Raw genomic sequence first — 13,332 nt, forward strand, 5'->3', positions numbered from 1 at the left:
GCCCTGGACAGACTATTCCTAAATAATTATTAGCTTCTTCAGGGGTCGTTATTCCGCTTGTCTTTGCTCCTGTGTTCAATTCAGATGGGTAATAATGGAGACTACTGTCTCCACAACATCCATATTTTACATACATCCCTTTTTAATTAGCATCTTTTCTAACGGTTTTTACATTTATGGAGTACAATCAACTCCTAAAAGTGAAATAAAAATGAAAAGGTAATAAACCGTTCAATATTCATCGATAAATGATTCGTTTGTTTTGGTGAAACGAATTACTTTTTCTAATGTTGACACAAAATTTTTTTTGAAGTGAATTACAATAAAATGGCTTTTTGAAAGTAGTTCTTTATGAATTATAGAAGAATAGAGTACATTACAAATAAATAAATAAAGCAATTCCTTGATCGGTAGTATTTGTAGTTATATACAAGGAAAGTAATTTCCTCCTGGAGTCCCAAATTTATCCACATTTGGAGACCATTGGGAACTAAAAGGGATAAAATATTTTCAGAAGGATAGTATAAGAGTTAGCGTTATTTTACTGCTTAGCTAACGTTTTGTTCATCAACTCTGAACCTCGTCAGAACTTAAAGTTAACATGTCACAGAAGCTTCATTCACTACTATAACAAGAATATAAACAGATAAGCAACAATATTCCATCGTATTTCTGTGCATAGTCATCGAGAGTATGATCTTTCAACATATTAGACAAAAGCTTCTTTTTGTTCGAAAAAGATTGTTAAAAATCTATGTTTGGAGAGCGGCGCTGTACGGGTGCAAATCATGGACAGTGGGCGCGGTGGAAAAGAAAAGATTAGAAGCATTCGAAAAGTGTTGTTACGGCGAATAATGAAGGTACCGTGGGTAGAGAAGGTTAGAAATGAATAGGTATTAGAAAGAATGGGAGAACAGATGACTCTATGGAAGTCAATAAGAAATAGGCGAGGTAGGTTAGTAGGACGCCTTCTCAGGCATGAATGGCCTAGGAAGGAAGGTCTAGTCTAGAGGTAGAACCTCTAAGATGTCTCTGACTAGGAGTTAAGAGGAATAGAGGTAGACCCGGATTAGATTACTGTTTGCAAACAGATAAGGATGTGGGATCTTCTTGTTTTAGGGAAATGCGAAGATTAGCTCAGGGTAAGAAAGAGTGGAGGTGCGTGTCCAACCAGTCTTAAGATTGACAACCTTATGATTTTAACTACGATTACGACAACCTGTTCTACACCGAAGTAATACGTTACTCTGGTGTATAATGTGTTGCTTACCCTGTCAGTTTTCAAAGAGCGCAACTGTACGTTCGATAAACATAAAGTTATGTTCCAATGGCCCATTGAGACTGTCTAGTCGTATAATATCCAATTACACGAGCACATTTGAGGTGTAGTATCAAACATAAACATGAAATTTCCATTAGTACTTCGTTTCCGTTAATTGGGAGCAGAAAGGCATATAATTTCACGCACAATGAATGTAATTCTAGGGAAAACAAGAGAGAAACAATAAACATCAATTGGAGAGACGCAGTCAACTCGAAGTTAGAACAGAGCTTTGGGCTGTCGGTTCTATAATTAAATAGACAAGAAACGAAGATAGTCCTTAAGTAGATCCTTATGTCTTACTTTAAAATTCAATTAAGGATTTGATTTTCCTGTACTTCGAAATTGTATAGGGTTTGTTAACATGGAAAACAACGTATCCATTTTTTAATAATTTCTTTGTCGATACACAACAGTGACGGTTCCTGGCTTTAAAAATAGGTGAAGAGCTGCAAAAATCGATGAAAAGTAAACATGGAATTAGATATAGTAGGTCTTGGAGTAGTCCACCAGAATATGCGGCAAAGAATGTGTGAAACAATATGAATATTTCGAGTTAAAGTACATCATACAAAGGGCGTGCAGGTGCAGAAGATTAGTCGTTCCGGTGCGATCTCTTCTTAGTTCGGGAACGGATGGGGAACGCTAAATCTACAAATTTGCTGATAACGGCACCGTTGTTATGGAAATCTGCTCGCGCTGGCAGAGATGTGACAGCCACGCGCTTAACTCTTCACTTGTGCATTTCTTGAGTATTTTGGGGTTACTTCGAGGGCCATTTAAATTAGAAATTACAAATTATTTCAAATCTTGAGGAGCTGTAATTTCACTTCGTATGAGCCCTGATTTTGAATATTTCTCAAAATTCGTTAAGTCGTTCTTAAATTAATCGTAAAAAATTATCTTTCGAAAAAACTGCACATCTCATCATCCTATGATACTTATACTAATATTTGCCTACATTTACAACCTTCTACAGATAATATTCCATTTATTCGTGCAAAACGTTTCAAAATTCATGCAGTGGTTTCGAGCTTTACAGCAACAGACCGACAGATGGACGATACAAATTATCTGAGGGATTACGTACGCAAACGTGGTATTTTACTGGCGTTTATCTACATTTTGGTAAATTTCAATCACCTGTTCGCTGTTGATATTCCAGATTTTCGATAATTTGATATTGCTAGACAGGCATCACCACGCCAAGCAACGACGTCAACGGTAATCAATCATAAAATAATTAACTGTCTTACGGGATAATAAACGTGCAATACTGGAGCGACAATGAATTTTACAAAATTGATATTTAAATTCGGTTCTGATGACGACGTTATTTACGTACTTTTGAAATTTATGACTTTCCCTTCATGTAATTGTTGTTTTTCTTTATCTTGTTGGTATAAAGGAAAGTACTAAGAGTGCTTAATCCTTTTTTTTTAAGGATTACGTGCAAAATAGGGGCTTATGACACTCTTCCTGTAATAGCATTAGAAAAATACCTTCTTAACATGAGCTCTTTTATTTGAAGCACTACTACGTGTGTGCAAAATATGTTTTAATGTTATATTACGACACATATTACATATACAATAGTGCACAGGAAGCTTTTTATTTGATGTAATTCACGAGGAAATTTCTTTCGGGTATTATTATTGAATGCAATTTTGAGAATACGATCATCGCGTCTTTAAGGCCATTTTCATCAATTCTTTGACGACTAAATTTGATAATTATATTGATATTGTAATTACAACTAATGGATCAGTATATTATGTCTTAAATCTTATTTAATATCCTCAAGTCTCAAGAGAGGTCCCTGATACATGCAAAATAAAATTTTTATTTAGTAACTAAGTCAAATTTAGTAATTACAGTTTATACTAAATCTTGTTTAAATGGTTTCTCCATCCACGTGAACAACTGTAAAGCTTTACTACAAAAAATAACAGCTATTATGTAGGTATTCTTTATAATTTCACATAAAATAGAAAGACTTCTATGCAATTAAGGTAATTGAATTATTATAAACTGTTCTGCAAATAGTTTAATACATACATTGTATAGTAGATCAATGAATAGGTATCTTAATTATTTAATTGTTTTTATTTTACTGAAATGAAAGAAGAGTATATTATAAGTGCACAAAATATTTTATTATTATCATCACTTGCTGCATTCTACCTATGGCAACAATTTCAATATTAATTTACGATTTCTAAAAATAAAAGGTAGTTAACAATATAATTGTATAGATACTGGCTTCATTATCTACGAGATATTTGAAACCTTTCGTTACAATAAATATTGAGAGTAAATACGAATATTTAATTAAATTGCCGTATCAGTACCTATCTACCAAAGTAGTCAATAGTGTGGGGGCGGGGATATCAAGTTCCATACAATTCTGTCCGATAATAAATGAAAAAAGTTTTATGCTGCTGGATTATACAATATTATGTAATCTATTTCCTGCATGTCTGGTTGGATAAGCCAATTAGTTGTTGTATACTTAGGTACTTCCTTTAACTAACAATAGCTCGTAAAATAAAATCTGTAGAAAAAAAATTGAATATATCCAAATAATAAAAGTCAAATTAATAAATTTATTTTGAAAGTATTGCATAAGATTTCGTTAAAACCAAATTTAAAAATATACTTTTTTTTAAAAAATGATATATAATTATATACAAACCAAAAATTTAATTTAGTTAAATGACAAACTCAATTGATCTGAATGTACATAATCATTCAATACAAAAGTGTTCCTGATTGAGATTCCTTTTTTATATTTATTAACTAATTTTAGAGGGGATAGGGTAGGCATATAAAGAAAATAACGGTTTGAAGTTATGAAAAGTTCAAAATTTCGACAGAAAGACGAAGGTGGTCCTACAAAGGTACGCATAAAACTACACTTGTTGGCACTTTCCAAATTGTTTTATGGTTTTCATAACTTCAGTCAAATAATTTACTTTGTTTTCAAATTTAAATCACAGCAAGTGGCAAAACCACCTCCAGTCTTTTTTATATATACACAATACACAAAAATTGAAACAAAAAAAAAACATATGACCACCTACCGGTTCATGATATTCTTTTTACTTCTTCCCCACTTCGGGGGTTTTTGAACTTTGAACCGTGGATGTGAACCAAGGGTCGGTGCTTATTAAAATATGTTCAGATAGTGTTGGGCACCGGTGCCTTTCACAAGGAGGTTACATTCGTGACCACATGTTCTGTTTATTTCACTGGGAAAACAAACTGGAAAATGCAAACATTATTTCGAAACACACAACCATACAATCGAGCTTAATCGATAGCCCTAGGGCCGCATCAACTGCGCCAACACACGTATAACCGCCAATATAATTCCGTAAGTAAAATCTTTCGACGCGACCGACGACGACAACGCTCGCTGGGTATTTTTGCACGTGGCCGTCGGAGTTTCCGGGAAGTCCATGCGCCGCCGCGACGCTAAGTTATTTTGCGGGCGCATACAAAAAGAAAACGTTCAGCGTACAAAGTATAACGTACCACATCGAGAGTTAAATTCAACATGGCGTCTTTGTTTAGAGTATAGTACAACATGCAGCCGCCATTTTAAAATTCTCATTTTCTTAACTATCATGCAAATGGTGCATTCTGATAATCAAAATATTTACAAACTTTTTAACTAATAGTGGGCACCGTGCACCTGAATCTCTATTATCATTGAATATCTCTTCATTTAGGGTCTAACCCCAAAAACCCGTCCTACTTTAGTAAATTGTGCTACGCTTGACGCAAATGGTGCATTTTATAATCAAAATGTTCATAACTTTTAATTGAATGTTGATTGTTCTTTTTAATTTTTCCATTAAACTTTTTTCCTTTAAAACTAATACTCTTACTTAAGAAATTATAGCACGCCAAACTTTAACAAAGAACTCCTCTATTGCGCACAATTTTGAAAAAGTTATGTTTGCAAACGTTTGTTAGTTTCTAAATAATTAACCTTAGAGATAATGTATTAACAAAGAAATAGAAAATTCAGTTCTTCTAATCAAATACATCTGAACATTTTCATCTTAGAAACCACCGTTCCTCAAAGAAAATTTACATAAAAATGCTACTAATTAATTAATTATTTGTACGTAATATTTTGTAGTCTGTTCAAGAACAGTATTTAATTTCACGTAAAAGTATTACATTTCCTAACTTTCTTTCTAGTTACATTATTAGAATTGTAATATTTGCTGTATGTTCAGTTATCTGCATATTATATTATAAATTGTACATTAATTCCAAAAAAAACAATAAAAATTACTATCCCTAATTGCATTTACATAAAAAAATATAATTTAATGATGAAAATATATCAATCTTCTACTATGAATTCTTTATTTAATCATCACGTTAGGAGATGTTATATGTGGAAGATGCCAGGTGATTTAGGAAGATATTAGCTAGATTGTACACCATTTAGACAAAGATTTAAAAACCAAGTGAAATACTGTAGAAGTTATACAGGAGCAGATATAAATAGCAATCATAACCTAGTAGTTATGAAGACCAACCTTAAATTTAAAATTTTTAAGAAGAAGGAAGATAAGAAACGTATATGCATTAAAAATATTAAGAAAATAATAAGACTCCAGGTATAGGTGGAATACAGGGGAAATCTTAAAACATACAGGACAAGAGTTAGATAGTGAGTCATATTTACGAGACGGGAAAGTCCTGGTCCCGGGGGACTATAAATGAAACGTGGTAGTATCCATACATAAAAAGAGAGGTGCAGATAGGTGTGAGACGTTTAGAATAATTAGCTCTACTTTCCATGCGTTAAAAATCTTAACTAGAATCGTATAGAGAATGATGGAAAAAAGGGCGGAAAATCTATTAGGGGAAGACCAATTTGGGTTTAGAACAGAACGAATGCGTACATGGGATTTGTAAATTTACAAAAAGGTTTTGACAATGTTAAATGGAACAAGATGTTAAATATACTACTAAACGTAAGGATGAGTTACAGAGATAGAAGAGTGATACTTAGTTTGTATAAAAAGCAGCAGACAGTTGTAGGGCTGGGGCTGCAACATAGAGAAGTAAATATTAGGAAGGAAGTCAGACAGCGATGCACACTGTTACCACTACTTTTTAATCTATACATCGATGCAGCGGAAAATAAAAGGTTACTCATGAGATTACCGTGAATAGATAAGGTCTAGAGTAGGAGAATAGAGAGCGCTGTGGAAGTCAAAAACAAAAAAGCGAGAGGTTGGTGTAGGACATCTTCTCAGGCATGAAGGACTAGATAGAGACATTGGAACAAATGGGAGTTAAGAGGGGTGGAGGTAGATAGATAGATTTGATTACTGTTCACAAATAGTTAAGGATGTGGGATGGTCTAGTTTTTGGGAAAATGCGAAGATTAGCTCAGGATAGGAAAAAGTGGATGTGTGTGTCCAGTCAACAATAGGACTGACGACCTTATAATGATGACTATGAAACCTGAATTACGGCTCAGTTATATATAGTCTTTGTTGTGAATTAACGCGGCGCCTCCACCAAACTTTAGATGAAGTTTTTCATAATTACTGAATGATAATGTTTGTGTATCTTCATAAACGGCTTATTGCCAACATTTATACCGTAGTTCATAGCCAAAAATTAACTGAATACTCGTTATTAATAGCTAAATATTTCTTTATCAAGGTGAGGGTTTTTAAACAAATTTAAAAAGAACACATGTAAAATATATGACTAATTAATTAATTATTTCGTAATAATGATAATATTTTATGATTTGTTCAAGAACAATATTGAGTGTCACCAAAAAGGGTTATTTTTGTGAAAAAGAAATTTATAATTTTCTTCATTAACGTTAATATTGATGTATGTTTGGTTGCCTATCTATTACATTAATCATAGTTTAATTGTAAAAAAATATATAAATTAGTATCCTTAACTGAACTTACAGATATATGATAATTTAAAGATAAAAATTTATCAATCTTCTTCAATGAAACATGAAATATGACTTAGTTATAGCGTTTATTTTAAATTATCCCAGCGCCTCCACCAAAATTTTTGTTAAAATTTTTCAATTGGTAAATGAACGTTTATGTATCTTCATCGCTTATTTTTCACATTTAAACAACACTTTACAATGAAATAAAGACTCATAATAATTGTATTGCGAAATATGTAGGCATAGATGTGGAAGGAATCGACTTTCGTACTACCCTGATGTTTTGTGAACTTGTCCTGATTACATAGTCTAGCTTCAGTTCTGGTTTGAACACTAAATTCTAAATTCTATCGTAGCAATTGTATCATTATCCATTACGCTTATTGAGATAAATATAACTTAAAGTAGACTTTTTAAATCTTAGTGGAAATACCAATACCAAAAATTAATAGAAAGTAACTTAATTGTTTCGTGCCTAATACTAGCAACACATAATTAATAATCATCTTTGCAGTAGGCAAAATGAATTAATTTTTCATACAAAGGTCTTTTTTGCCTATAAAATGCATTTTAAAAGTTAGTCAATTATTTTATTTTATAAATTTCATACATTTTTTTGCACGTATACTGTAATATTTTTAAAGACTAATACCAGTACCTAAAATATTTACAGTAAATTTGTACATATATTAAAAGTATGTACTACACTGGAAGGATTATACTGGCTAAATATGCTTGCTACTTATGGGCTTTCAAGAATAATAAAGAAGAAGATTTATGACGTTTGTGACATTTACATAACCTTTAAACTGTGCTGGTAATGTTTGTCGCATTAGTACAATAAATAAGTAGTTAGTAAATCCAATTAACGATAAGTCAGATTAATTTATACTCTTAATTCATGTGGCATATACATGATCTTTTTGCTAACGACTTTATTGTCGACGACACATAGTTCACACATATATTAAGGAGACATCCACAGTTACAATGCAAAGAAGAGTTATTCCCTTAGTTATTTAGTGAATTTTAAAGACTCGTTAAAATTTTAATATCGAAATACAATGAGGGTCGCAGCATTGATAAGTGGTGGCAAAGACAGCTGTTTTAATATGTTGCAATGCATAGGGGCTGGTCACGAGATAGTGGCCTTAGCGAATTTATGTCCCAAGAAAAAGACAGAAATGGATAGTTACATGTTTCAAAGTGTTGGTTTTGAAGCTATTGAATTAATGGCAAAGGCCATGGAATTACCCCTTTTCCGTATAGAAACTGAATGCAAATCAACAGCAAGGGAAATTGATTATGAATACACAAGCAATGATGAAGTGGAGGATATGTTTAAACTGTTAGAGAAAGTTAAAAAAGAAGTAGTTATTAATGCTGTATCAGTCGGGGCAATTCTTTCAGACTATCAAAGAATTCGCGTTGAAAATGTGTAAGTATTTGACCATAACTTTTTTAAATTATTGTAAATAAGTTTTATAAATGTATAAAAACGATTCTCCTCAGCTTATTGTAGATTAGTAGATATCTTATCATTTTACTTGTTATGATTATAAATTTTTAGAAGCCAAAATTAATATAAATATTTATTCAAACTGAATAATTTCAAGTACATATAAAATGTAATTATGTTGTTTATTTGATCATCCTCTGATAGCAAATTAAGCTATTTATTTCAATAGTTCAGAGTTGATGCTTGCATGTGTTTTAAAAGATGATAATGACGTTGTTGGCACATGACTATTTAAAAATAGAAACAATAGCAGAATTGGATGCTATTGCCAAAGATTTAAAGTAGCTCAATTTATTTATTTGTATACCTCAAATTTATTGCTGTTTTACTTTTTTAAAAAGTTCTTAACGTTTGTTCAAGTTTATGTAACTTTACAAACTGTTGTACAGGTTCTCACACAATACATAATAGGGAAATAACTTCTAGATGGCATTTTTCGAAACATTTCACCTTTTTTTAAGTGAATGTGTTAATTTCCTGAAACTGCTTTTATTACAGTTATTTTAATTTATATTATACAAAAAGATAATCGTTAAGCATTTTATGAAATTGAAAATTCGATAGTAATTAAATGGATTTCTCAGTTGTTCAAGACTAGGATTGGTACCTTTGGCTTTTTTGTGGCAACGAAATCAAAGCGAATTGTTAACAGAAATGATAAAATGTGAAATCGACGCTATAATAATAAAAGTAGCTGCATTGGGCTTGGAGCCTTCTCGGCATCTTGCACGTCCACTGCGTTTAGTAGAGCCCCACTTGCAAGCCATGAACGAAAAATATGGTCTTAACGTGTGCGGAGAGGGTGGAGAATATGAAACGTTGGTTTTGGATTGTCCACTCTTCAGTAGCCGTATAATTATGTAAGACATCTGCTACTCATCTCATGTTAGAAGACAAAAAATTTTAAATACATTTTTAAAAAGTTTGAAAATGAATCATGCAATATTTCTCTGGATATTTAAATTTTAGAGATGAATCAGAAATAGTGATGCATTCAAACGACCCTGTAGCCCCCGTCGGTTATTTAAGATTAAAAAAATTAAGACTTGAAACTAAACTTCCTGTACTAGACTTAAAGGAAAGACTTAAGGGAATTCCTGTAAAAGATAGTGATGGATACATAACAGATTATGGAGAAGAAGCGGTAGAACTAGTTATAAATGGTACTTACTTAGCAACAAGATAATCGTTTTAATTCCTATTATTACAGAAATATTTATTCATAGATAGTCAACAAAACGAAATCGCAGTAAAGGAGCAAGACAATGTCGATTGTAATGAAAGATATTATGCTCCAATTTCGAATTATTCTTCTGTTAAAAGCGTTGATGGGTTCATATGGATAAATAATTTAACAGGAAACTCGAACGAGCCCGCGGAAGCTCTCTCGGAGGCTCTTGAAAAATTGAAGTGTAGGTAGGAGTCAAAACTGGCAAATTAGTTTGCATTATTTGATAATCATACTAGTAGGATTTTGCTTTGCTCATATATTCCGCTGATTCCTTTCGAGAATCTAGTGACTTAATTCGCGACTTGTAGCTTGCCTTGAAGAAGTCAAAATGGGATTGAATGATATCTGTTCTGTGACGATGTACATAAGTGATATGGGCCTGTTTGCAGACCTTAATAAGGTTTATTTGAATAAATTAAACTTTATTAATCCACCATGCCGCGCTTGTGTTCAAGTGCCTTTTTCCACGCCTAGCATGATTATTTTGGACGCCGTGGCGTGGAAGGTTCCTGATACTTCCAGCGGTGAAAATCCAGCTCAACGGTAAGTGTCCAGAAATGGAACCCAGTGAAATCTTCCATATTAAAGCCTGATAAAAATTGGACCATTTAAAAGTTGTGTGAATTAACACTCAAAATTTTGACAATTTTTTTAGTCGTACTATGCACGTTCAAAGTGTGTCACATTGGGCTCCAGCAAACATTGGCCCTTACAGTCAAGCGGTCAGAATAGGCGATGTAACGTATGTTGCTGGTCAAATAGGTCTCGTACCTGGTAGCATGCAACTTGTAAAGGGGGGTCTAAAGGCCCAGTGCAAGCTTTCCCTTAGGCACGTGCATCGGATACTTAGGGCAGTTGATGCCAGTCTCACATTGAGAGACGTAGTTCAGGTTAGTCCTGGCCTGGCCTGGGTTACCATATAGAACATTTTTATGAGCATTTTGGTATTACAGGGCGTTTGTTACGTTACTGATTTGAAACATGTGGAAACAGCTAGATCATTTTGGGAAGAGAAAACAGAGAATGCAATTGTTGATTACGTTGTTGTGCCAGTCTTGCCAAGAAACGCTCTAATAGAGTGGCATGTATGGGCCCATAAACATAACAATCGTTTTGATTGTAAGTAATTTTTGCTTTTTTTTTTATCGTGAGACAACTGCTGAAGCTATAAGTCTCATTTCCTCATTGATTTCGTTAACAGATGAAGAAACTGGAAAGTGCGTTGATAGTTGGTCAATTTCGATATTTCGTCGTTGGACAATTGAAAGCAACATTGCTGCAATAATTTGTAAAGTGCATACGAATAATCATAATGAGGTAGTCGGACCTTCTGAAGATATTTTACTCGAGGCTCTTCAATATACTGTACAGAAACTTCAACAGAATCATGAATCAGAAACAGAACCAGTTTTTGTATTAAAAATATTTTATTCGGTTAGAAAACGTGTAGCAATTGACAAGTTGATAGAATCTCTGAATGAAATGAAAAATTCATTTCCCTTAGCATACACTGTCGTACCTGTAACCGATTTATGTTCTGAATCTACGTACTTGTCTATTAGTGGAATTAGGAACTTGTAAGTAATAATTTGAGCAATACTCGTTATTAAAGGAGAAGGAAAAGTTCTAATGGTAAACAGAGCAGAAAGTACTAGAATGTTGTAAATCCGTTTTTCATACAAATTAAAAATATTTTTGATGGTATTTTATTAATATGTAACATTAAATGGTTTTTTATTTTTTAATGTGTATTTAAGAATTTTATGAGAGATGAATTAATATAAATTTAAAAATACATTTTATTGTGATAGTATCTGCCCGGACAGCATCGATTGAATGGCGCGCGCATCTCTCCCTCTTTCTAATACAATTTTTTTGGACTGGATAAACCGACTTTGACAAAATTTAATTTGTTTTTATCGTTTCCCTATGTTTATAGTCGTTTGTATTACACATGTGCTTTTTTATTTTAATATATATTTCAGTTTGCCTTTGTTTGTGTACTATTAAAACGCGTTAGTGAGAGTTTATGCTGTGATTGTATAAGCTTTTTTTTTAGTTAGGAAGATGATTTATATATCATACACGAAGAAACAAGAAGGAAAGAAATAAGTGTAGTAGTAGTACATTGATTATTAGTTATTAGTAGGTAAGAAATAAAACAAAAAAATACAAGACATAATGAAATGTGTATTATTTTTAACAATCTTTCAAGACAGCAGGAAAATGTACATTCAGTGAGAGAATAGGTTTAGGATATGAAACAAAAATGGTTTTAAGATTAAATATAATTACGTTTTAAAGATACATATAAAACGACTAACAAGCCTTAGCCTACGATCACAATTGCTCTAAAGTAAGTTTTCTGTGTGCAGCACAATTTCTAACGACTATCAACTAATATTTTTAAAGTGATTCGATTATAAACGCTGTCCATGATGAGTGAATGGATTGACAGAAATAAAATATTTATAGCTTTTTGTAACAGAAAGCGTTGTAGTTTCTGTTTAATTTTTTGAATGAAATTGTTTGATAATATTGCAATTATAAAGCATAAAAAAAAGTATGGACATTGAATAATAATTCCCTACTATTGGGAATATTTTTTTACTCATTTTTTGTCGCAAAAAAAGGAGTCCAAAAAGCCTCAATTATTTTTTGACTTCCCAATAGTAGTTTATGTCGCAACGAAAGCAAAAGCTTATTAAAATGTGCTAAGTGATAAAGTGTAATATACAATCACAACGCGTAAAAGGTGTATTATGTTAATATAACAAAAAGTGAACTATCAAGGCTGAAATGACTTTCAACTACATTAAAGCAGCTGAATGGATGGAGTATGATAGTTACATTACCATTAATAACATATCTTTTTTTTTGACATTCTGTTTAATTTATAAATATATCTTTAATATCGATTTGTAATCGAGTACTTATTTAAAATCAGTAAGTAGCAACAGTCAATCATATTTAAGAAGTTTCAGGAGTTACACTGTTAAAAAAATACATTTGAACAAAAAATAGTAACCATTTTTTCAAACCGTTATAAATCACACACTCTTAAAAATGTTAAAAGCTTTATCTTTCATCTGATTTTTTAATATTTAGCATCTATTGTATTAACAGGGTAACTACCACACCTTAAAACACCATCGAGCGATATTTATAATTTTTTTTTTTAATTCAATAAAACCAACCGTTTCTTCGTTACCATTTAAAAATGCTTCATTATCTTTGGAATTATTGTTTATTTGTAGGAAACAATCTCATTCAATTCTCATGCCTTTACAACTATAATAAAAGTA

At 32.2% G+C, this 13,332-nt stretch overlaps 2 protein-coding genes across 4 annotated transcripts in view; one reads left to right on the forward strand and one right to left on the reverse strand.

Moving 5' to 3' along the window:
- The window catches only part of LOC108735058, a 33,097-nt gene extending 28,253 nt beyond the window's left edge, over positions 1 to 4,844 (reverse strand). Inside the window, exon 1 of one of the 3 annotated variants that reach the window (XM_025979244.1) lies at positions 4,405 to 4,841. The gene's annotated coding sequence lies outside the window, so the exon portion shown is untranslated. Of the gene's footprint in view, positions 1 to 4,404 lie in introns of all 3 variants that reach the window. The other 2 variants (XM_018466846.2, XM_018466845.1) reach the window with 2 other exon arrangements.
- A 3,216-nt stretch (positions 4,845 to 8,060) lies between these two features.
- On the forward strand, positions 8,061 to 13,048 carry LOC108735055 (diphthine--ammonia ligase). The gene is made up of 8 exons (XM_018466841.2): positions 8,061 to 8,715; positions 9,381 to 9,656; positions 9,766 to 9,959; positions 10,023 to 10,208; positions 10,336 to 10,570; positions 10,683 to 10,917; positions 10,981 to 11,146; positions 11,229 to 13,048. The coding sequence occupies exons 1-8, from the start codon at positions 8,342 to 8,344 to the stop codon at positions 11,606 to 11,608; spliced, it is 2,046 nt and encodes a 681-aa protein (XP_018322343.1). The 5' UTR covers positions 8,061 to 8,341; the 3' UTR covers positions 11,609 to 13,048.
- The last annotated feature ends 284 nt before the right edge of the window (positions 13,049 to 13,332 follow it).

This window comes from Agrilus planipennis, unplaced genomic scaffold (genome assembly GCF_000699045.2).
Source record: "Agrilus planipennis isolate EAB-ADULT unplaced genomic scaffold, Apla_2.0 scaffold20, whole genome shotgun sequence".
Taxonomy (NCBI): Eukaryota; Metazoa; Arthropoda; class Insecta; order Coleoptera; family Buprestidae; genus Agrilus; species Agrilus planipennis.

What these genes read in the sequence shown, in the direction of transcription:
- LOC108735055 (XM_018466841.2), top strand. Translation starts at nt 8,342, where the DNA reads ATGAGGGTCGCAGCATTGATAAGTGGTGGCAAAGACAGCTGTTTTAAT. An exon ending in TTCAGTAGCCGTATAATTAT is followed by an intron (nt 9,657 to 9,765) that starts GTAAGACATCTG and finishes TTTAAATTTTAG; the next exon opens with AGATGAATCAGAAATAGTGA. An exon ending in CATTGAGAGACGTAGTTCAG is followed by an intron (nt 10,918 to 10,980) that starts GTTAGTCCTGGC and finishes TTGGTATTACAG; the next exon opens with GGCGTTTGTTACGTTACTGA.